Source organism: Pelodiscus sinensis, chromosome 16 (genome assembly GCF_049634645.1).
Source record: "Pelodiscus sinensis isolate JC-2024 chromosome 16, ASM4963464v1, whole genome shotgun sequence".
Lineage (NCBI taxonomy): Eukaryota > Metazoa > Chordata > Testudines > Trionychidae > Pelodiscus > Pelodiscus sinensis.
In genome coordinates, this window is record NC_134726.1 from 626,245 (window position 1) to 649,870 (window position 23,626).

At 47.9% G+C, this 23,626-nt stretch overlaps 1 protein-coding gene across 1 annotated transcript; it reads left to right on the top strand.

The window, feature by feature from the left end:
- Positions 1-1,367: 1,367 nt before the first annotated feature.
- LOC102460612 (lysosomal dipeptide transporter MFSD1-like) lies at positions 1,368-22,770 on the top strand. The gene is made up of 13 exons (XM_075898981.1): positions 1,368-1,501; positions 7,361-7,461; positions 9,181-9,290; positions 9,386-9,441; positions 10,359-10,502; positions 11,892-12,050; positions 12,925-13,040; positions 13,666-13,766; positions 16,060-16,171; positions 16,842-16,979; positions 17,969-18,108; positions 19,660-19,771; positions 20,962-22,770. Exons 1-13 carry the CDS (start codon positions 1,483-1,485, stop codon positions 21,070-21,072), a joined length of 1,419 nt encoding a protein of 472 aa, XP_075755096.1. The 5' UTR covers positions 1,368-1,482; the 3' UTR covers positions 21,073-22,770.
- The last annotated feature ends 856 nt before the right edge of the window (positions 22,771-23,626 follow it).

Consider the following 23,626-nt stretch of genomic DNA (forward strand, 5'->3'; position numbering starts at 1 on the left):
TTTCCATACATCCACCACACTAGAAAGAAATCTGGTCGGTGAAGCTGTCACACTAGGTATCTTTGGCTACTTTTACCAGTCTGATGGATTTGTGTGCCTTCTTTAAAGCTTATATCAGATTGTTGATATTACATCAATTATTTGCCAGTTTCTTTATGGTGACTCTAGTGTTACTAAATGCTTCCTATTTTCTGGATTGCTTTGTTTCTTAGGTTCTCTTGATTTTTCCTTTTCTATTACACAATGGTAGTGACAAACAGCCTCTTTGATTTTCTCCAGGGGGTGAAAGTAACTTAAGTTTCTTACAGGGACTGTCAAATTGCACCCCCTGGGTGTTGGGGGGGGGGTACAACATGACAGTAATGATAAGAAATTTAAGTGTGGGGTGCTTAAGTCAGATAGATGTGGTGGGAGGGTAGCAGGAAACGGGGCTTTGGGGTGAGGGGCAGCTTAGGGCAGGAAGTGTGCAAGAGTCAGAGTTGGAGGTTGTGGCGGGTTCAAGAGTCAGGGTAGGGAATTGGGAGTGTGGGGCTGTAGGAGTCAGGGATGGGGTGTAGGGACTCAGGGCAGAGAGTTGAAGGGTTGGGAGTCAGGGCAGGGAGCGTGGGGGGCACATGAATCACAGCTGGGGAGTTCAGGAGTCAGAGCAGGTGGCTGGGAGTGTGGGGTGCTAGGCAGGGATGTGGGAGTAGTCAGGGGTTTAGTGCAGAGGGCTAGGTAGGTGCAGGGGGAAATTGGGGGGGTGGGAAGGGCACCATTTTGGTACTGGGGGGACATACGGGGATGCTGCTGCTTCTTCCCTTCCCCATTTCCGTGCTACCGGTGTGAGGCTCCCAGGAGATCACCCAGGTCGCCCTGCTTGGGGGAAGGGTGGGGGAGGGTCTGGGGTGGAAGGGGGTTGTCCCATCCTGCAATAGGGCGGGCCCATTGAAAGTGAGGGATGGGGATGGGGGGACAGGACCCAGTGAAAGTGGGAGATGGGGATGGAGGGCAGGGGGGGACCCAGTGAAAGTGGGGTGTGGGGATTGGGGGCGGGGCCAGACCCAGTGAAAGTGGGGAGTGGGGGTTGGGGGCGGGGCCGGACCCAGTGAAAGTGGGGGGTGGGGATTGGGGGCGGGGCCAGACCCAGTGAAAGTGGGGTGTGGGGATTGGGGGCGGGGCCAGACCCAGTGAAAGTGGGGAGTGGGGGTTGGGGGCGGGGCCGGACCCAGTGAAAGTGGGGGGTGGGGATTGGGGGCGGGGCCAGACCCAGTGAAAGTGGGGGGTGGGGATTGGGGGCGGGGCCAGACCCAGTGAAAGTGGGGGGTGGGGATTGGGGGCGGGGCAGCCTGGCAAGGCCCCTGAGGCGGCGCGGAGTCACGTGGGACCCCTTTCCCCGCCCGCCGCCCCACGCTTTGCGGCAGCTCGCCGCTCCCAGCGTGCCTTGCGCTGCCACAGCCGGCCTGCCCTCGCGGTGCGTGCTGGGAGCGCAGGGCCCGAGCCATGGTGACGGCGGAGAGAGGTGAGCGCCGGGGCGGGGGAAGGGAAAGAATGCATCACGCGACCAGTCCCTCTCACGTGACTGAGGCGTCACGTGGCTGTTTCCCAGGGAGCCCGGAGCCTTTGGCGCGTGCTGCGAATTCCCGGCTCTGCCCCCCCCGGCCCAAACCGCCCCTCTGGGCGGGTGCCTGGTCCGCCCGCACGATTGGCCCCGCCCCCCAGTGTCCGCCGGGGGGCGGGGCCACGCAGCGGAAACCTGCGCCAGCGAGTGCACCTCGGCGCCTGGCAACGGCTCGCGGGCCCGTCGGCGGCTGGTGAATGGACGCGACCCAGACTCGGGCGGGGCCATTCTGCCCTAGTCCGACCCTGCGCAGCGCAGGCCAAGGACCCCCCAGAATAACCCTCTCGCCGGGAGCTCGCACACTGTGAAGGCCCCAAGAGGCAGAGACTCCAGCTGTGACCTGTGCCCCACGCCAGGGAGCAAGGGAAAAACCGCCAGCGCCTCCGCCGACCTGCCCTGGACGGACACTCCTCCCCCACCCAAACACGGCGTCAGCTGAACCCTGAGCGTGTGGGGACTCACCCCAGACACCCAGAGCAACTCCTGTCATCCCTCCATTGGCCTGTTCCCACTGACAGTGAATGGTCAATTAGTTACCAAGATCATGTTATTTCATCCAACCATCCCCTTATCATAGAACCACCGAGCTGGAAGAGACCTCACAAGGCCAAGTCCAGCCCCCTGCTCTAGGCAGGACCAATTCCAACTAAATCAACCCGGCCAGGGCTGTGTCAAGCCGAGACTTAAACACCTCTAGGGATGGAGACTCCACTACTTCCCTAGGGAACCCATCCCAGTGCTTCACCACACTCCTAGTGAAATAGTTTTTCCTAATATCCAACCTGGACCTCTCCCACCACAACTTGAGACCTTTGCTCCTTGTTCTGCCATCTGTCACCACTGAGAACAGCCTCTCTCCATCCTCTTTGGAACCTCCCTTCAGGAAGTTGGAGGCTGCTATCAAATCCCCCCTCACTCTTTGCTTCTGCAGACTAAACAGATCCAAGTCCCTCAGCCTCTCCTCGTAGGTCATATGCTCCAGCCCCCTAATCATTTTGGTTGCCCTCTGCTGGACCCTCTCCAATGCGTCCGCATCCTTCTTGTAGTGGGGGGCCCAGAACTGGACACAATTCTCCAGATGTGGCCTCACCAAAGCCGAATAAAGGGGTAATAATGATCTCTCTGGATCTGCTGGCAATGCTCCTCTTAATGCATCCTAATATGCCATTAGCCTTCTTGGCTACAAGGGCACACTGTTGACTCATATCTAGCTTCTCATCCACTGTAACCCCCAGGTCCTTTTCTGCAGAACTACTACTTAGCTGGTTGGTCCCCAGCCTGTAACTATGCTTGGGATTCTTCCGTCCCAAGTGCAGGACTCTACACTTGTCTTTGTTGAATCTCATGAGATTTCTAGTGGCCCAATCTTCCAATTTGTCTAAGTCACTCTGAACCCTATCTCTGCCCTTAAACGTATCTACCTCTCCCCCCAGCTTAGTGTCATCTGCAAACTTGCTGAGGGTGCAATCCATCCCCTCATCCAGGTCATTAATAAAGATATTGAACAATACCGGCCCTAGAACCGAACCTTGGGGCACTCCACTAGAAACCGACCGCCATCCTGACATCGAACCGTTGATCACTACCTGCTGGGCCTGGCCTTCTAGCCATCTTTCTATCCATCTTACTGTCCATTTATCCAATCCACATTCCCTTAACTTTCTGGCAAGAATATTGTGGGAGACCGTATCAAAAGCCTTGCTAAAGTCAAGGTATATAACATCCACTGACTTTCCCATGAACACTGAGCCAGTTACCTCATCATAGAAGCTAATCAGATTGGTCAGGCACGACTTGCCCTTTGTGAATCCATGCTGACTATTCCTGATCACTTTCCTCTCATCCAAGTGTCTCAAAATGGATTCCTTTAGGATCCCTTCCATGATTTTTCCAAGAACCGAGGTAAAACTGACCGGCCTATAGTTCCCTGGATCGTCCTTCTTCCCTTTTTTGAAGATGGGCACTACATTTGCCTTTTTCCAATCATCCGGGATTGCTCCCGATCTCCACAACTTTTCAAAGATAATGGCCAAAGGCTCCTCAATGACATTTGCCAACTCCCTCAGTACCCTCGGGTGCATTAAGTCCGGACCCATGGATTTGTGTACGTTTAGCTTTTCTAAATAGTTCCTAACCTGTTCTTTACCCACCAAGGGCTGTCCATCTTCATCCCATCTTGCGTCACTTAGCACAGAAGTCCAGGAGCCGACCTTGTCTGTGAATACAGAGGCAAAGAAAGCATTGAGTACTTCAGCTTTCCCCGCATCATCTGTCACTAGGTTACCCCCTTCATCCACTAGGGGCTTGCACACCCTCTCTGATCACCTTCTTCTTGTTGACATGCCTGTAGAAACCTTTCTTGTTATCCTTCACATCCTTAGCCAGTCGCAACTCCATTTGCGCTTTTGTCTTCCTGATAACTCCCCTGCATTCTCGAACTATACATTTAAACTCCTCTCTAGTCATTTGTCCAAGTTTCCACTTTCTGTAAGCTTCCTTTTTGTGCTTAAGTTCACCAAGGATTTCCCCTGTATGCCAATCCGGTCTCCTACTAGGTTTGCCTCTCTTGCTACGCGTCGGGATGGTTTCTTTCTGTGCCTTCAATAAGGCTTCTTTAAAATACTGCCGGCTGTCCTGGACTCCTTTCCCCTTCATGTTAACATCCCAGGGGATTCTGCCCATCAGATCTCTGGGGGAGTCAAAATCTGCTTTTTTGAAGTCCAAGGTGTGTATTTTACTACTCTCTTTCCTTCCTTTGGTCAGGATCCTGAAATCTACCATCTCATGATCACTGCTTCCCAGGTTGTCACCCACCTCTACGTCCCCTATTAGTTCCTCCCTGTTTGTGAGGAGAAGGTCAAGCTGCGCACGGCCCCTGGTCGGTTCCTTCAGCACTTGTACCAAGAAGTTATCCCCAACATTCTCCAAAAACTTCCTGGATTGCCTGTGTACTGCCGTATTGGTTTCCCAACAGATGTCAGGGTGATTAAAGTCCCCCACGAGAACCAGGGCCTGCGATCTGGAAGCTTCGCTCAGTTGTCCGAAGAAAGCCTCATCTACCTCATCCACCTGGTTCGGTGGCCTGTAGCAAACACCAACCACAACATCACTGCTGTTTGCTCCTTTAAACCTGACCCATAGACTTTCAACAAGTTTTTCTCCCTCTTTATACTGGAGTTCAGAGCAATCATAGTGCTCTCTTACATATAATGCAACTCCTCCTCCTTTTCTCCCCTGCCTGTTGTTCCTGAACAGTCTATACCCTTCCATGACAGCGCTCCAGTCATGCGAGTCATCCCACCAAGTCTCTGTTATCCCAATTAAATCATATTTCTTGGTCTGGGCCAGGGCCTCCAGTTCTTCCTGTTTGTTGCCCAGGCTTCTCGCATTGGTGTACAAACACTTCAGGTAACCAGTTGATTGTCCTATCTTCTCCATTCGAAACTGGGGTCCTCCTTTCTCGCTCCTTGCTCTATGCATTTCTTCACGGTATCCGACTTTCCCATTCCCCTCAGGGTTTTGGTCACCATCCCCCGACGAACCTAGTTTAAAGCCCTCCTCACTAGGTTTGCAAGCCTGCCCGCGAAGATGCTCCTTCCTCTCTTCGTTAGGTGGATCCCATCTCTTCCTAACAATCCTTGCACCCGGAACAGTCCCATGGTCGAAGAAAGCAAAGCCCTCTCTGCGACACCATCTGCGCAACCACGCATTTACGTCCTCAATTCGACGATCCCTGCCCAGTCCTTTCCCTTCAACAGGGAGGATGGAGGAGAATACCACTTGCGCTCCAAATTCTTGGATCCTTCTTCCCAGCGCTACATAATCCGCAGCAACCCGCTCAAGGTCATTCTTGGCCGTATCATTAGTTCCTACATGGAGAAGCAGGAAGGGGTAGCGATCTGAAGGTTTGATCAGCTTGCTAAGCCTCTCAGTGACATCCCGAATGCGAGCTCCTGGCAAGCAGCACACCTCTCGAGATTCCAGGTCTGGATAGCAGAGGGATGGCTCAGTCCCTCTTAGGAGGGAGTCCCCGACCACCACCACCCGTCGTTTCCTTTTGGGGGTGGTGGCCGTGGAACCCCCATCCCTAGGACTACGCATCCCATGCCTTTCAGTAGATGGTGTTCCCTTCTGGTTTCTTCCTTGTGAGGTCCCTTCCAGAGCTTTCAGCACTGCAGAGCCTGTGGAGAGAGCTTGAAAGCGATTGCTTACCTCTATAGCATCGGGGGAATCCCGTGCTGGCCTTTTTCCCCTTCTAGAAGTTACATGCTGCCAGTTCTCTTCTTGGTCACGTACTGCCCTCTCTGGCTCCTCTGCCTGCCGTGCTTGAAGGATTAATTGCTGCCTTCTATCGAGGAAGTCTTCATCCTCTCTGATCAAGCATAAGGTCGACACTTGGGCCTCCAGTCCTCTAATTTTTTCTTCCAAAATCTCGACCAGCTTGCACTTCGTGCAGTTGAAATCCATTCTCTCTTCCGGGAGGAAGACAAACATGGCACACGCCGTGCAGGTAACAACAGCAGACCCATCATCAACCATCGCTGCTGTCCTGTTCACAAGCTCCTTGGTTGCTTGCCCACTGCCTTATAAAGCCCCTCCCCCTACCAAGGCTCAGCCAATCATGCGCGTGTTTCGCTCGCTCCCTGCCCGTTACCGCTCGCTGCCACTTGGATAGGCTGTGTTTGAAACGGAATGTGTGAAGACCATCCTCCGCTTGTAGCAGGCCCCTCTGCCAGTGGAGAGGCAGGTAGAGGAGGGACCAGTTTGACTGGAAGAGGGTTGGGTAAGACTGTAAGAGCAGAAGGAGCAGTTTGGCTTCCAAACCCTTCCTGAGGCAGGAACTCAGTCACCCCACTTCTCATGCCTTTCACTGCAGATATCTGCCCCTGCCTTCCTCAGATTCCACTAAGATCAAGTCAAGCTGTTGCGAGAGAGCTGATGCTCAGTAGGGATGACAATGTGTAGTCGAGTACCTGATTAACAGATAAACCTATGTTTACTGGTTAATCTTATTGACTATATGCATACCCCCAGCCTTGCTGCCTCTGTAGTCTGCTTGTTTGTGCCATGGTATTGTGGGAGCTATAATTGTCTATTAATTCTGCAGGTGGGAGTCTTAACAGTTTGTGGATAAAATTAGAGCTTCTTGAGGTAGATTGGTACAGATATAGTAACTTACTTAAATTTCCAGATAATTTTACACATGCTTCACCATACTATCAATACTAAACAGAATTACATAAACCAGGTTTCAGTGACTAGTATGTCAGGTCTAGCATAGTCTAAAATGAATATTATTTGTCTAACACTATAGATGTGCACAATATTTTACTAAACAAATATAGAGAGATTTCCCTGCCCCAAAGAGCTGGTCTGTGCAACCCAACCTTTACCTTTTAGTGGAGACTCACTGAAATTAATTAGTCCTGGTACAGGAGTTTGGGTCCCCATCCATGCAGATCCAGTTGTGGGGAAAGGGCTTAAAAGAACAGGAGAAATCAACACAGGGATACAAAGTAACATCTCACAATTTGTAGTGCTAGTAGATATGTCTATGATTTAAAATAATATTTTAAGTTATTAATGGATCAAGCTGACACCAGTCTTGTCATTGAAAAACTTTTGAATTCTAAATATATTGTGTGTGTGTGTGTGTGTGTGTGTGTGTGTGTGTAAGTAAAAATCACAAGAATAGCCCCAACTTTGTCAATGTGAGGATATGTTATAACCTAGACAATAACAACTTTGTCCACTTTGCAGCTTATTACAGGTTCCTAGTGCTTTTCTTCAACTGCCTCTTGACTTTTGGCTCTTATTTCTGCTTTGATATTCCCAGTGTCCTTCAGGAGCAATTTCAAGGGGTAAGTAACTAAGTCACAAGGGGAAATATAATTTTTGCAAGGCCACCTTGACTGAAGTCAAAGTGGGGGCCTGAAAAGTGGTGTATAACTAAAAGTGGTATAGCTGAGATTCCCCATCACAACAGAAAATTTTAAAACCTATTCTAATCCAAATAACCAAGAACCTGAGATGTTATGCTGTGAAAAGGTCTGTTGCCCATGATACACGCCTAGAAAGACGGATTCCCCATGTCCAGACTGTGAGAGTACAGCAGAGTAATATGTGTAAAGCAAATGCAAGCAGTTGAAGGAACAATTGCTATTGTTGGTGATTTATGTATATGTTACAGGTTAATATCTTTCCCATGCTCAGTCACTAAGTGGTATAGGTTGTTAGTATTAGTATCTGCAGGACCATAGATGTTCACAGTGCTTTGCAAATAATAGGTCTCTGTTGTAGATTTTAAAATATAAATTCCTGATTGTCAGGAAGCCTAGAAATCCATTTGCTGAAAAAAATGTAAATTCCATGTTTTTCACAGAGAACTTTTAGTATTTACATTTTGTGAAAAAATAAGAACATATATAGTGGGAATCTGATTATCCAATCTAATTGGTACCATGGCCAGACTGAATAATAAAAAATTCAGTTAATCTGGAGGAAGGGTGGGGCTTGGGTTGCCATCTTAAAACTTGCGAATACATCAGTAAACACTGTGTTTAGCTGGCACCTATAGATGTACTGTAAGTAGGGAAACTAAAATTCAGCGTTTAATTTTAAAGTATGGATTTTTATAGAGAGAATGTTGAGGGGTTTTATATCATGGAAAGATAGGATCCTTGCTGATGGAATATGTTCAGTCACTAGGAAAAGACTGGGTATACTCATGTGTACCATCTGTTGATAGATCCAAGATATATGATTAGCTAAAGTTCACTGACCTTCCTAGGTTATAGAACTGGGCATGTGACTTTCAGAAGACCTGCACAAAATTCTTACAAACTCAGATAGTAAAGACTTTGCAGGAGTCCCCAAACTAAGCCAGGTTCAGAGAAATTGTGTGCATACTATTGCTACTGTTTTGTGGTGATGGCATTGAACTAGGGTTTAGGAGAACTGGTTCTAATTCCTCAAACCTTTTTGTAGGTAGCAGCTGGAATGAGCTCATTATTGAAGCGTCATTAGTTTTATAAAAGCTGTTGCACAACACTTTCTGATACCTTTATTTAGTAACAGATATTTGAATTACAGATTATTAAAATAAACAGACCAAGTGCATTTTGCAATGCAGTATCCTCACCTTTATCTCTGATTTAGATCTAGTGGTGTATTTGTAAGAGGTGCTGAGCTTCCACGGGTCCTATCAAAGTCTACAAATGTCAAACCACAGTATTTCCAATGAGTTTCCCTGTTGTCATTGGGAGATAGCTAGGTTCTGCTGTAGTCTCTTATGATCTCTTGTAGATTGTTGCAGCTCCTTTGTCTTTGAGAACATTTTAATTACTGTCATATCCTCAAGATGGATAAGCTATACACACAAGGCCACTGAAAAGCTTTAAATTTCCTCTGTCAGGTTGGGAAGTGGAGGGGGGAAGTGAGTCTAGAAAAGAAGTCAAAACCAGGTTCTCATACCTATTGAGTCCCTCCACCAAAAAATGTTTTGGCTAATTATTGTATAATGCAAATGAGACCTCTATTACTGATGGAATATGGATTCTTTATGTTGACTTGTTACACAGAACCTAACCTGCCCCAATGGAACCCAGCATAATGGCACATTGGCTTGTGTAGAAGGTCTGGGGATGACTCCTGCAGAGTACAACCTGCTGTATGCAATTTATGCCTGGACGTGAGTCATCCTTCTTCTTTTTAGGGGTGGCATCATGTGCACTCGGCATAGGGGGTGAAGGGAGTAAAACCAAATGTTTATGGTATTCTCCATAGGAATGCACTGGTGGTGATTCTGGCTGGATTCCTGATTGATAAACTGGGAAATCGCTGTAAGTCCCAATTATTTCCTTATAGTGGCTCTTACTTCTTGCATAGAAGTTACCTTTCTACCTATTCCTTCAGTGGAAAGAGGCTGGCGTGCTGTTGTGTTCATTATGGTCCTGCGGCATGAAGCAATGGGATCAACCAAACGAGCAAACAAAAAATGGTTTTTCCTGTGGTATGGAGATAAGATGGGTATTAAAAGGCTGCTCCATAGAATTATAAGCATCAAGGATCTCTGCTGTAAAAATTTGCACAGTTCCTCCTTTGGCCTGATGCCTGATAGTGGATCACTAGAATTGAGTATGACGCACAAAAGTTGAGTAAATATTATCGCCTGACACATAATAAAAGGGAAGACAGGTAAGTTCAGAGCTGGCAGCGATCTGTTATCTAGAAGTGATGTGAATACCTGGTAGATTTGAATCCTTCTCCTCTACGTGGCCTTCCCTTTGGTATTTGTTACCATGATGTCTAAGCTCCACACCACAGTAAAGAATGCAGCTGTGGCCATTCCTCCGTGCGGTAGGCTAGCATTCTTGTCTCTGGTTTTGCAGATGAGGACATTGGCCAAGTAACTTCACCTCTATGCCAAAGTCAGTGGCAGAACTGCAGTAGGATTTAGGAGTATGGAGCTTATAGGTTTGTGGTTGAGTCACGTAACATTCCTCTGCCTTGGTCTCCACATGTCTAAAACATGGTAATATTTCTGTCCTCTGCAAAGTGACCTAAGACCCATCAATAAAAGGCACTATATATCAGTATAATAATGTCTCAGAGCTGATCTGATGGGAGACCCAAGGATTTACCTGTTCTGGGATAAAAAGTCAGAGCCCCTCTCAAATTTACCTATTGCACAATAGTTTTCTCTGTTCTGTTGCCTTTATTTCAATGCATCCCTTTGTTTTTCTGTTTCCCTCCCTAGTTGGTGTCTTTTTTTTCTCTTTCTTGACTGTCTTGGGATCGTGCATATTCGCTCTGGGCTCTCACTTCAAGGGAACTCCATACCTTCTGCCACTGATGCTGACGGGACGGTTGCTGTTTGGATCTGGAAATGGATCACTTACCAGTAAGGAATCTGATATCGCCTCTCCCAATTAGACCCCAGAAATGGGAGAGAGGACAAATGGGATTTTTGCCTCTGGGTCTTTGCTCCTGTAGTCAGACTTTCACCTGCTTTGTGCATCAGGAACCAGGCCTGAGTGGTGGTGATGAGGTGGAAGTATTGGGTCTGCTTGCTAAGAGTTGCAGAGCTTTCATCTGCCCTTCTAATGTTAAGAACTAGGGCCATCCAGCAATTAAAAAATTTAATTGTGCGATTAATTGTGTGCACCTCCCCTTTGAAATGCTGCCTCAGTGCTGCATGGAGCCTGGGATCAGATAGAGTTCCCAGCTGACCCTGGGCTCCATGCAGCACTGCCCCTTGGAAGCGCCACAGTGGCGCATCAAAGGGGCAGTGCAATATGGAGCCCAGGATCAGCTGGAGTGCTCGGCTAATCCCAGGCTCCGCGTTGCTCTGCCCCTTTGATGCGCCATCCCCAGCTGACCCCAAGCTCTATGGCTGCTCCTTTAAAACGCTGCCTCCGGTGTTTCGAAGGGGCAGCTGCTGTGGAGACTGGGGGCAGCTGGGGACTGCCCAGCTGATCTTGGGCTCCGCGCAGCAGCAGAACCCGGGGTCAATTGGGAGCACCCAGCTTATCCTGGGCTTCCTGTGGCAGTGGAACCCAGGATCAGCTGGAGAGTCCCCAGCTGGCCCCAGGTTCTGCTGCTGGGAGAAGCCCAGGATCAGCTGGAGTCCCCAGCTGGCCCTGGGCTCCGCACTGCATTTCTCCAGAACCTGGGATCAGCTGGGCTTCACTGCCCCTTTGAAACACGTGGAGGTGGGGTTTCTAAGTGGCAGCTGCTACACAGCTGATCCCTGGTTCAGCTGTGAGGCGGCTGCTCCTTTGAAATGCTGCTTCTGCGCGTTTCAAAGGGGCAGTGGAGCCCGGGGTCAGCTGGGGAGTCCCTAGCTGCTCCCAGGCTCCGTGTTGCACTGCAGCAGCACTTCAAAGGGGCAGTGCAGGATTAAGACCTGCAATTAATGAGTTAAAAAACTTAATGTGTTAATCCTGGACAGCGTTAATCGCAGGCGTTAATGCATGTCAATTGACAGCCCTATTAAGAACTATTGTTTTAACCAACCTTTGCCCCCTTCTGGGAGTAGCAGCTGCAATACCAATGCTACAAAGCCACTTAACCTCCGCCTGTTGCAGCAGTGGTAAGGACGATCCCGAAAGGATGCTAAATTAACACACTGTATCTCTGCCTCAGATATCCAAGAGTCTCTGACACTGTTACCGTCTGGCCCATAGAGCATGGATTGGGAAGTGCCCCTGGTTTGTGTGCATAATGCTCTGTTTGGTTTCCATGCACCTGTAAATTTAGCCCTTTCTCCTCTGTTTCCATTCCTTTCAAGTTGTGCAAAATCGCATCACTGCCTTCTGGTTCAAGGGGAAGGAACTAGCCTTGGCATTTGGACTGACCCTCTCCTTCTCCCGGCTTGGGAGTGTCCTCAACTTCTTCTTCACCCAGCAGTTTGAAATCCACTTTGGTATCCAATGGACTCTCTGGGGCGGTGAGCTTTTTCATCTGGCTTCTACTTCACCTGCCTGTAGGCCCAAGATAAAATAGCCAAATGATACAGTCTAACTCTGGTAAAGAATACAGCTAGGTAAGAGAGTGAACCTGGTGAATGACAGATGGGCTGTGTGTTTACAGGTAGTGTTTCCTTGATCTCCTCTTCTTTGGGGATGCAGTAAAAGATGCTTCATTGCTGCTTGAAGCGTCCTTCTAAAACTGCTGCATTTGCATCTAGGTTTGTTTGCAGCCTTTTTGTGAAATTACAGTTCCTGCAGGCATTTGTGAGTAGTATTGTGTGTATGTATACTTCCTCTGAATCAGTAGAGTAAAACTGAATTACTTGCATATGTGTACACCCCCTCTGCCACGTTCTGGATTGGCTATTCACTCTGAGCGATTCCCACCAATTTGATGATAGTTTTGTCTGTATACAGATCTTAACCAGAGTCAAATGTACAGATTTAGGACTTAACTTTAAGAAAAAGTGTGTTTACGCTTGCATGTGTGCAGGGGATGTGGGATTTTCATGGCGGTGGTTTTGGTGCGTTTCTGCTCTTACCTGCATGTTGCTGGAGTGGTTTTTCCTTTTTGTATTGACAAATGGAATCCCTGTGTAGTGGATGTCGTGATCTAGGGTCATAATATTGCCTAGGTCAATGGTTCTCAAACTTTAGCAACGTAAGGACTCCTGGTTTGAGTTAAAATTTTACGTGGACACCCAAGCCAGCTTCTAATTTTCATCAGGGTCATTGCCATAAAAGGGTGGGGATGTAAGATGTCAATAAGCGGAAATATTATGACTCATGCAGAGGGCTCTGTTCAGCTTTTCCTATTCCAGGGAAATCCTAAAGTCTCTTCCATGTTTTCAGGTACCCTGCTGTGTATCTTGGGTTTTATTTCAGCCATCACAGTCAGTGTGCTGGACAAAGTGGGCATGAAGCAGCTTGGCTTGGATGGGGTTATCCAGCAAGAGTCCAAGAAAGTGGTATGTGGCATACAGACAGACTTTTCCTCCAAAACCTTGAGGGCGGGCATGGGCTAATGAAATGTTGTTGTCTCTGCTGAGTTTGTTTTGGGAGACTGAAGTTTGCAATAGCAGTAGCTGATCTTAGTCAGAAGAGGGAGCCAATCCATGTATCCAGGTCTTATATGGTAAGTCTCCATCTAAGTCTCTGAGAATTTTGCAGCTGCAAATGACAAGGGATCATGAAAATTAAACTAAACAGAATAAATGTCGCTAGTCTCAGAGACCAGAGCCAGCACTCTGAGCACAAGGGGTTAGCAAACATTCACCTGATTTCATTGGGCAAGTTGCTTGTGCGATTTACAGAATAATTTGGTGAGAACTGGTCCATCTTCCTGCCAACGCAGAGATAGTTTCTGTGCAAGACTCTCCACCCAGTACTTCATTCATACTGCCAGAAAAGGGTGGGATGTAGGTGTGGAGGGGGCAGAGCAAATGCTGGGACTTGGAGAGGTGAATGTGCAACCTTTCAGACTCCTGTCACCAGCTGACCCCTCTCATGGAATGGAAGAAGAAGAAGAAAACATCATTATGAAGTTGGAGGTAGTTTGTATCCTAATAATCTAGGGGGCTTTTCTCTTTGCAGCGTGTTCAGGATGTCCGGCGACTGCCACTTCGCTACTGGCTCCTAGTCCTCACAATCATGTTCTTCTACAATGGAGTCTTCCCTTTTGTGGCAGATGCCAGGTACTGACCCAAACGTTAGCCCTGGTGCTGGTCACTGTTCTGAGCACTGGAGCTTCGGTATGGAGATAACTATGTCCATGTGCCTCTCCACTGAGCTAGCAGGTTCAGGGGAAAGGAGAGGTTTCCAAGCAGCTTGTTCACTGTTGGCTTTGTTGAGCACGAAGCCAGAAAGGGAACAGAGCCCTCCCCCAGGCAAAGTGCTTAACATTGAGCTGTAGACTTCAGAGTCCTTTGGCCGTGTTATACAGCCATCTGTGAGATGATGATGTGAAGTATGGGAAACCTTAAGGGAACTTGGAGTCTTCCAAAAATTCAAAGATTAGAGAAGTTCAGAATCGGGTTTCCTGCAAATTAATTGTTCTCCCCTATCCTGGCTGGGATAATGCATCTGACTGGCACCTGAAAGACTCATGAAGTTCATCTAGAAGGAAGTGTCCGGTTTCTGGGGCCAGGGATTCTGTGCTACCTTACTCCGTTTGACTAAAACACTTATTGAAGTGGCAGGGTCAAAAGGAGGGAGGAATGGAGGGCTCCTGTGGGGTCAGATTCAAGGACACTGATGCTATAAAGTGTTTCCTGGCTAAACAACTCAGAACCGCTGCAGCCTTCCCAAGGTGCCTCCCAAGACTGCCACACGTGAGCAGCCACCTGGAAGGTGGCCAGCAAGCCAGTATCTTAAGGAATAGATTAAAACCACTGTGCATGGCAGTTCCTGCAGCACACTGCAGTTTCCCAAATGTACTGCAGTTAGAGTAGCAGCCTGGGTCGAGAGACCTGGCTTCTGTCATGGCTCTGCCACAGACTCTATGCGACCTTGGGGCAAGTGGTTTTCCTCTGTGTTCCCGATGTTGCAAATGACTCTACTGTTACTTTTCTCACAGGAGGCTTGCAGAACTTGACAATGGCAAAGTTTTTCCCAAGTTTTTGGATCCTTGGGAGTATTTTATATTTATAAATATAAACGGCTCAGCAGTTTGGTGTGGGGCGGTGTCCTTACAGGCTTGCTGCAGCATTTAACAAGCAACTTCCTAATATTAAAACCTAGTGAAAGCAAAATGCACAGTACTGGGATCTTTGGGGTTCTCTTGACAGTCCCTGAAATGGGCTCTCTGGCCAGCTGTCATCAGCTTGCCTTACCTAGAAATGGCCACCCCCCAAGGCCTGATTCCTGCAGTGCTATGTCCCCACATTCTGCCCTGGAGCAATGCTCCACATTGCCTCAGGGACAAGGAGTGAGTCATGTTTGAAATATCTCTTTTGGCAGATTAATTCCAGGCTTGTTTCCAAAACAAGAATGGTTCAGTGCCGCTAGTGTCATTGATTACCTGAGTCAATTTCAGTAATTTTGCAGGGACAGCCTTTTGCTGCCCCAGAGCTACAAAATAAAATCAGCTCTTCTCAAAATAATTCTAGCCACTTAAAAGCAACCAGCTAAAATCTAAGTGACCAGAGGATTTCCAAATAAATTAAGTATAAGAGGGGTAGCCGTGTTAGTCTGGATCTGCAAATGTGACAAGGAGTCCTTATAGACTAACAGATGTATTGGAGCATAAGCTTTCGTGGGCAAAGACCCACTTCATCAGATGCATGACAAATAAATTAGTGTGTCTCAGCTGCTGAGCAGTGGCTTTCCACTAGCAACCTGAGCACCCTACAAGGATTTTAAAAACATTGGGTTTGCGCCATGTTTGTGCTTTAACACTATATGGAACTTGAAAGTCTTGTTTCCTGCTGTAGTGAGATTGGGACCTGTCTTCTCTGCTTTTATTATATATCCCCTTGGAGCAGCAGAGAACTGGAGTGGGAGATTTCCAAGTCCTTAATCAGAAGGTTGAAGTTAAGTGCTGATCCTTCTGTCCTCATTGTTTTGAGTGAATGTATCTAAAAAATTTACATCCATCTTGCCCTTTCTGTTTCAGGGCTATGAAATCTTCTCTCCCTCCATGGAGCCCAACTGGGAAAACACTGTTTATGGAATTTCCAAGATGTATATTTCCCTCCCCATCCTCTCAAAGTTTCAGGCCTCCTTTTATCCATCATAAAGGAAGGAAGGGCACAACCTTGCCCCCTCCCATCATAGCAGACTTGTCTGTTTAGACACCTCTTTAAAAAAAAAAAAAAAATGAGACTGCAGAACTATTGGCCAGACTAACTTGAGTTTATGCTTTGACAAGTTCTCCAGTTAAAAACGCTGGGTCCAGATGTCTGTGTTCAGACTTGCTTTGTGCTAATATAATTAGAACAGAATACTAATTGTGTAACTTTTTTTGGTCCCCCATAATTTTATTTTTAGCAAATTTATCCAGGATAAGTACGCTGGCTACAGTCAGCAGGAAGCCGCTTACGTTGCTGGGGCGGTGTATGACAGCTCCCTTGTTCTTTCTGCAGCAGTTGGCATATTAATTGTGAGTATCCAGTACTTAGCACATCATCAGCTACATGGTGGATTGTCTGCTGATGTCCCAGGGCTTTGTACAACTAATGTTTTGTGCATCTCTTACGGTGATTGGGTGCAAGAAATGGGGACCTGTTTAAAATCAGAGGTCTGGAGCTCTGGGTCGTTTGTGATGCCGGGGGTTAACAGTTCTGGAACTCTTCTGGATTAGGTCAGAAGTGAAATCAATTTTATTTCTGATCCCCTAGGTCCTGTTGTAGAATTACCATGAATATTCATGAGACGCCCAAGGTAAAGCAAGAGGGATGTTGCAGGTCACAATGGAGGGGCACAGCAGAGCTTTGGAAGAACCAACTCATTCTGTGTCTGATTTATCAGTCCCTCTCTCCCCCATAAGCACTACAATGCAACATGCTGGTTTAAAACTTAAACCTTGGAGTTTCAAATTTTCCTTTGTCCCAAATGCCATTACTTGCTGTCAGGCACAACAGTGTCTTCAGTCCCTCTCAGTACATGGGGGAAACTGGGAATACTTTGCAGGTGGTACTTTTCAGTAACATACTCTCCTAAATTAGTATTTACCAGCAGGCATTGCTCAGCTGTGTGCATTGAGAAGGAACAGTCTCGAGCCCTGTGGAAACAGTGGGGGTCTCACAGTAAATCTCCTGTTTGTCCATCAGGATTATGTAGGACTGAGAGGTGTGTTTGCAGTTGGGTGTGCGGTGCTGACGCTGCCAGTGTTTGCTCTCCTGGCATTTACGTTTGTTCCTCCGCTTGTCTCTACCGTCTGGCTGGGCATCACTTACTCCTTTGCTGCTGTAAGTATGGAGAAGCCACTGCATTAGTTGGTTGCTTTACAGTTCTGCTCCCTCCTCAGTTTTCTCCACACATTTCCATTTTACAATACCCAAGGCTATGTCTACATTGGCAAGATTTTGTGCAAATACTTTTAACACAAGAGTTTTTGCGTTAAAGTATTTGCTCAAGAGTGCGTCTACACTGGCATGTGCTTTTGCGCAAAAGCATCCGTGCCAGTGTAGACGCTCTCTTGCACAAGAAAGCTCTGGTGGCCATTTTAGCCATTGGGCTTTCTTGCGCAAGAAATTCATGTTGCCTGTCTACACTGGCCTCTTGCGCAAGAACAGTTGTGCAAAAGGGCTTATTCCTGAGCGGGAGCATCATAGTTCATGCGCAAGAGGCACTGATTTCTCGCATTAGAACGTCAGTGTTCTTGCGCAAGAACTCCTCGCCAGTGTAGACAGGCAGCATGTTTTTGCGCAAAATCATGCCAATGTAGACACAGCCAAGGGCTAAATATTGGCCATGTGTAATGGCTGCATTCTGAGGGCTTTGGATTACAAAGCCTAAAGGGTGTAGTCAGCCCCCCCCCGATATTACCCAGAACAGCTCAAGGAACCCATTGTGGCATGGTCTGTGGGAAGCATCAGCTGTTAAGCAAGTATTGTCCTTTAATGACATCTTTTGAGCAGGGTCCACAGTACGTACCTGCCTATGTCAGTTATTTCAGCTCCTTTACTGAGCAGTTTAACTGAATTGTGTTTGCTTTAAGCTGACTGGAGTAGCTGGAGAGGAAAGATGTAGGCACTGCTATCACCCATTTATTGTTACCCTCTTGTGTGATAATGGTGGAAAGTGTAAACTCCTCCATAAGGCATCTAGATGTGTAATGGGACAATCAGCTAATGGCCTAAAGCTGGGCTGGAATTGTTAGAATCTGATAGAAGCTGTCTTGGCAGCAAATTTTTCCTATTTTAACATCAGCCCATTTTATTACTCCTTACAACAGGCGAGTCTGTGGCCATCCATACCTCTTGTGGTTCCCCAGGCAACATTAGGGACAGCTATGGGGCTTGCAACCTCTGTGCAGATGATTGGAATTGGCCTCTCCAATCTGATTGTTGGACACATTCTGGGAACCAAGTCCAGGTGAGAAGCAGGACCTTGTCTCCTCAGCAAAAGCCCACCATAAGTGTGATGGGGGCCGAACTGAGAGTGGAAAGCCAGTTTTGTTTGTGGCCTAAACCAAGCATGGTTTCAGGACCAGACGCCAACATCATGTGCTGCATTTTATCTAGATGTTACCTATGGAGCCCTGCAAATCCACAGATAACTGCTTCCTATCCATGGGTCATTTTTGTGGGTAGTGAAGCAGGTATGGATACAACCGCACAGGGCTGTACTGACTAGCAGCACCTGGCCTGCGTCATCCAGCTCTGACCGGCAGGGGTGGGGGCGGGGGGGGGGGGGGCAGCATGCTCAGGGCTGACAGCTAGCAGCCAGTGCAGGGGTGGACAATAAATTTTTGCAGGGGGGCCCACTCAATTTTGGTAAGTGATCATGAGTTGCAGTTTTATATCAATGGAAGGGGTGCAGGGCCTGGACCAAAGTTGGGGTGTAGAAGGGAGCTCTAGGCAGGGGACTGGAGTGTGAGTCAGTTTGGGTGCAGAAGGGGATTCTGAGCTGTGGCAGGGATACAGGGTCTGCGAGGGAGTTCTGACCTGGGGCAGGAGGCTGGGGCACAGAAAGGGGTGCAAAGTGCAGACTTCGGCCATGTCTAGGAGGCACTTACCATAGGCAGCTCTAGGCCTGCAGTGCAGAACTCAGGCAGGCTTCACACCGTAGTGGCCTTGTGCCACTCAGTGGCCAGCTCTCTGCTCAAAGTGGCAGAATCTCTGCATGCCCATTTGGGGGGGGAGAGAGAGACAGACAGTGGGTCTTTGGGTGCCTGGCTTCTGGCCAGTGGGAAGTGGGAGGATGGTGCTAGGGCCAGGGGCAGTGAGCAAACACCACTGCCTCATCCTTCTGCCCCTCCCCCCCCGCCCAAGAGGTGCACAGAAACTGTTAATGCTTCCAGGAACAGCATGGCTGGGGTCATCTGGGCATTGGGACTTCTAGCATCCCTAAAGCGCTTGGTGGGCCAGATCTGGCTTATGGGTCATATTTTGCCTATCTGAGTCAGTGTCTGGGACCTGGAGAATAGGGCAGGACTGTCCAGCACCCACTTGCCATGCCCTTCACATTCAGCAGCTTTGGCATTTTATGCAGTGCTAGTGTGTCTACCAGGGCTCAGCCTGCCAGTGTTGGCTGTGCTCCCAGTCCTCCAGCTCATGGGTAGCAGGGTCACCCCCCCCTCCCCCCCCGATTCAACAAGCACTGCTGTTCCCTTGGTCCCCATCACCAACCCCATCTCCTTGAGATCCCATCCTTGCCCCTTACCCTCAGTCCCTGCCCTCATACTGCCTCTTCCCTGCAAGATCTTGTCCTCCCCTCCCCCCATCTCTGCTGCCTCCCTGCCCCCACTTGCTCATGTCTGCTAGCCCTTGTGAAATGCTTGTGGATGCAGATAAAAGGCTAACGGATTGCAGGTTGATCCTGGCAGATGAGGATGCATATATTTGTATCAGCAGAGGGCTCTGGTTAAATAGTGAGGAAACATTCTCACATGTTCTTTGATTATTCATCTTTTGGACTCAACAGTGAACTGAAGATCCCACTCTGGCGCTGGCAGCAGATGATGGTCTTCATGCTGGCAAACACCGTTGCATGTATTATGGCCTCTGTCTGCCTCAACGTGGTGGATAAGCAACAGGTAGCAATATACTTTCATTACCCTCCTACATCTAGGGCCGTGGTCCCCAACACGGCGCCCGCGGGGGCATTTCAATGCGCCCGCCAGGTGCTCGGGGCTGGCCTGGCCCTGGGCACATGGGCGCTTGCAGGGGGAGCACACTTGGCGGGGGGAGCACTCGGCGGCAGGGGGGCGCGCCAGCCCCAGGCGCGCAGCGGGGGGGAGCGCCGGCCCCGGGCACGCGGCGGGAGGGGGGGAGCGCCGGCCCCGCGGCACTCGGCGGGAGGGGAGGGAAGCGCCGGCCCCGGGCGCGTGGCCCTTGGACGGGGCCCCGCCCCTGGGCGTGCGGCTGGGGGGGGCCCACCCCGGGGCGTGCAGCAAGGGGGGGGGCCGGGCCACCCCCTGGGTGCGCAAGTGTCCCCGCCCCCTGGCGGGCAAACGGCCACGCCCCCTGGCGCCCGACAACCTCAGAAGGTTGGGGACCACTGATCTAGGGCAAGATGACTTGGACACTAGGAGCTAGGTCTAGACTGGCATGATTTTCTGCAAAAGCATTTTTTGCGGAAAAGCATCCGTGCAAATCTAGATGCACTTTTGCGCAGAAAAGCCCCGCTCGCCTTTTTCACGATCGGAGCTTTTTTGCGCAAAACAAATCTGAGCTGTCTACACTGGCCCTTTTGCCCAAAAGGACTTTTGCCCAAATGGGAGCAGCATAGTATTTCCGCAAGAAGCACTGATTTCTTACATGAGATCGTCAGAGTTCTTGCGGAAATTCAAGGGGCCAGTATAGACAACTGGCAAGTTTTTAAAAACTTGCCAGTCTAGACACAGCCTAGGTATCTTCTACAAGAAGTGCATTGGGCTAGGTCATAGGTGTAAACTTAGCTCTCAACATCTTGGTTTGGAAGGGACCTTGAGTAGTGCATAGTATAAATAAGAAAGGGGTTTCCACCCACACTGGAGAGTACTGTTGAAGTGGTCATCATAGAATCTATTTTGTTTTCCCTGAGTTGCCATTCTACCTTTTAAAAGGTAGGTGTGGCAATGGTGCAAACCACCAGTATCACATACGCCGGTGGCCTAATCCCACATTCCTTCCCCCTAAGGTGGGTTATACAAAATACTGAAGACTCAAATCTGCTGAGGTTCTCTAGAAGCAACACACATTCTCTAGTAAACCTACTTGTTTGTCTGTTTCTCTGAATTGCTAGGGTGGGACTCTGAACAGATCAACGAAGCGCTCATCTGCAGCAGAGGTCAGGCAGCCTGTGGACACAGCACCACTCCTGGATGAAGTGGGAGATGAAGGGTCCATCAACTAGGAAGCATAAGGAGAGCCGCTGGTGGATCCTCCAGTGACAGTATAGCGGTTCCTCTGATGGTGTAATTTGTTAGGATTTTTTTACAAGGATAACCTTGTAAAAACAAGCTAATGTATGAAGGAAATTATGCACATGAAGGGAAAGTTGTTCGTTCCTGGTGTCTGGAACAAATCTGCCATATGTGACTGAGTCAGTGCTTATGGTGCACTTTTTTAAATGGATATTACAGTATGTAGTCTAAACTCAATCCAGCTGCTGTTTGTTCTTAGCAACTATACACTATCTTATTCACTTAATACATTTATCATGATGGATCTCTGTATGGTATTTCACTAATATCACTGCACCTTCACAAAAAGCTCCTGCTGCAAGGGTGTGAATAGGTTGAGTACCCTTCCATTTCAGTGGTAACTGCTATTGATTGTCAGTGCCTTCTCAGATTCATTATGTGCAAAATAAGAGTGCCCCTGGGTCTTGCTTATTTTAAATTAGCATGACTACTTAGCAAAATAATATGTAGTTCCACTATTTTTTTTAATTAACTCCAAGTTGCAATATTCAGATAGTCATGTTACACCTTTAACTGTTTACTGAAAATAGTACAAACCCACCCTTAATCTGCTCTTAAACAAGCAACTGTCAAATGCACAGCGATCCTTGACTAAAATAATCAACTTTTACTGTGCAGTATGTTATTAAATAGAACTGAAAGCAAACACTAATTACTGCAGAGTAAACTTACTAATGTAAGAACATTATTTGATCTGAGGAAGTGGGTCTGGCCCATGAAAGCTCATCACCTAAAGACTAACAAGATGGTTTATTAAAGTGCTACATAGTCCTGTTTAATGTAAGAACAAAAAGTGCACTGAGTCCAATCAAGTACCCTTTTCTCATGTAATTGTTACAGGGGAGACACCCTCTAGTATAGCAAATTTTGTTGCATTGACATCTGAACTAGGATACATTTTTATGTAGCAATTCCATCCTGGCTTGTTAGTATGTGTAAGCTCATTTGAAGTTACTCTGGCTTAGGGGAAGGGTTGGACTTGAGGAACACAAGTGACTAAGGCAAGTGAAAGGCTTTTTATAAATGGAGAGGGAAAAAGCTATAACGTGGCTCCACTTCTATCACCGATTAGCGGAAAAGTTTTGTTAAAAGCATTTGCGGAAAAACATGCCAGTGTAGACATAGCCCAAGGCTCCACACTGCAGAGATTTTTCCAGGATACCAGAGATATCCCATGTAGTAAGATGAAGGCCTAAACCATAAGCCCATGTAGCAGAGGCCTGGCACAAACAGGACTGAGTATGCAAAACACTAATTGGTTCTAGGTACCAACTGCAGAACAATCATTGGTACCAGCCATAAATGGAAAGCACATGTCACTAGCTCATTTAAAAAAAAAAAAAAAAAAAAAACCTTGGTACCCACTGCTCTCAGATACAGACCCAGGTTCAGGAAAGGATCTAAAATGACAGCACAATGGATAGAGTGATCTAATTACACCACAAGGTACTGGGTGATGGGAGTTCTCAGAGGCAGGGGCAGCAGAAGTCTTTGGGGGTAACCTAGGGGGCAGTGGAAGTTTCCCACCCATTGAGTCATTCCATTGCTATAGGGTTCATGTGTAGTGGTTCAGCAGAGTCTGACAACTATTACTGTACTTCACTTAATAAAACTGGCCTTGCACCTTTGATCCTTATCTGGTTTGTGGTCTTTGGGGACTCCCTGGGGGTCTGCTGTGGAGACTAAGTGTGCAAGTTGACATGCAAGCAGCCTTCTGGTAATCATCATCAACAGAGTCAGAGTCCTGTGAGGACACCTGGGAAGTAAATCCTGATCCCCTCCTGAATAACTGCATCCCAGAAAAGCTATGATGCATCCAAAGAATGCGTCTGCTTTTTCAGAACAAGTTCCAAAAAAAGCAGATGCATTCTTTCAGCATCCCTCTATTCCTCATTGCATGAGGAAGAAGGGATGTTCTGAAAGGCAGTTTTTCCAAAATTTGGCCCCATGTAGACCCGTCAAGTTTAGGAAAAGCCTCTCATCCCCACCCCCCAGAAATTGCAAACCACAATTTGCATCTTTCTGACTTTTCTCTAGTGTAGACATAGCCTTATTGATTGAGGGAGACAGTGAGTAACTTTTCCTTCTTTATTTATTCCTATAGCACAAGAACTAAGGCTCACCCAATGCAATAGGTAGCTGGTTTAAAATAAAAGGAAATATTTCTTCACGCACCAGTCAACCTGTGAAACTCCTTGGCAAATGTTGGGAAGACCAGGACTGTAATAGGGTTCAAAAAAGAAGAACTAGATAAATTAATGGAGGATAGGTCCATCAATGGCTATTAGCTAGGATGGGCAAGAATGGGTGACGGGATTGATCACTGAGGCTGCATCTACACTACGAGTTTTCTTGTCAAAAAATATGCTAATGAGGGACTCATCTGCACGAGTCAAGATCTCATTCACGTATTTTCTGCTAATCCATTTTTGTGCAAAAAAGTAGTGTGGACATTTCCTTTTGTGCAAAACCATCTTTTTCCGC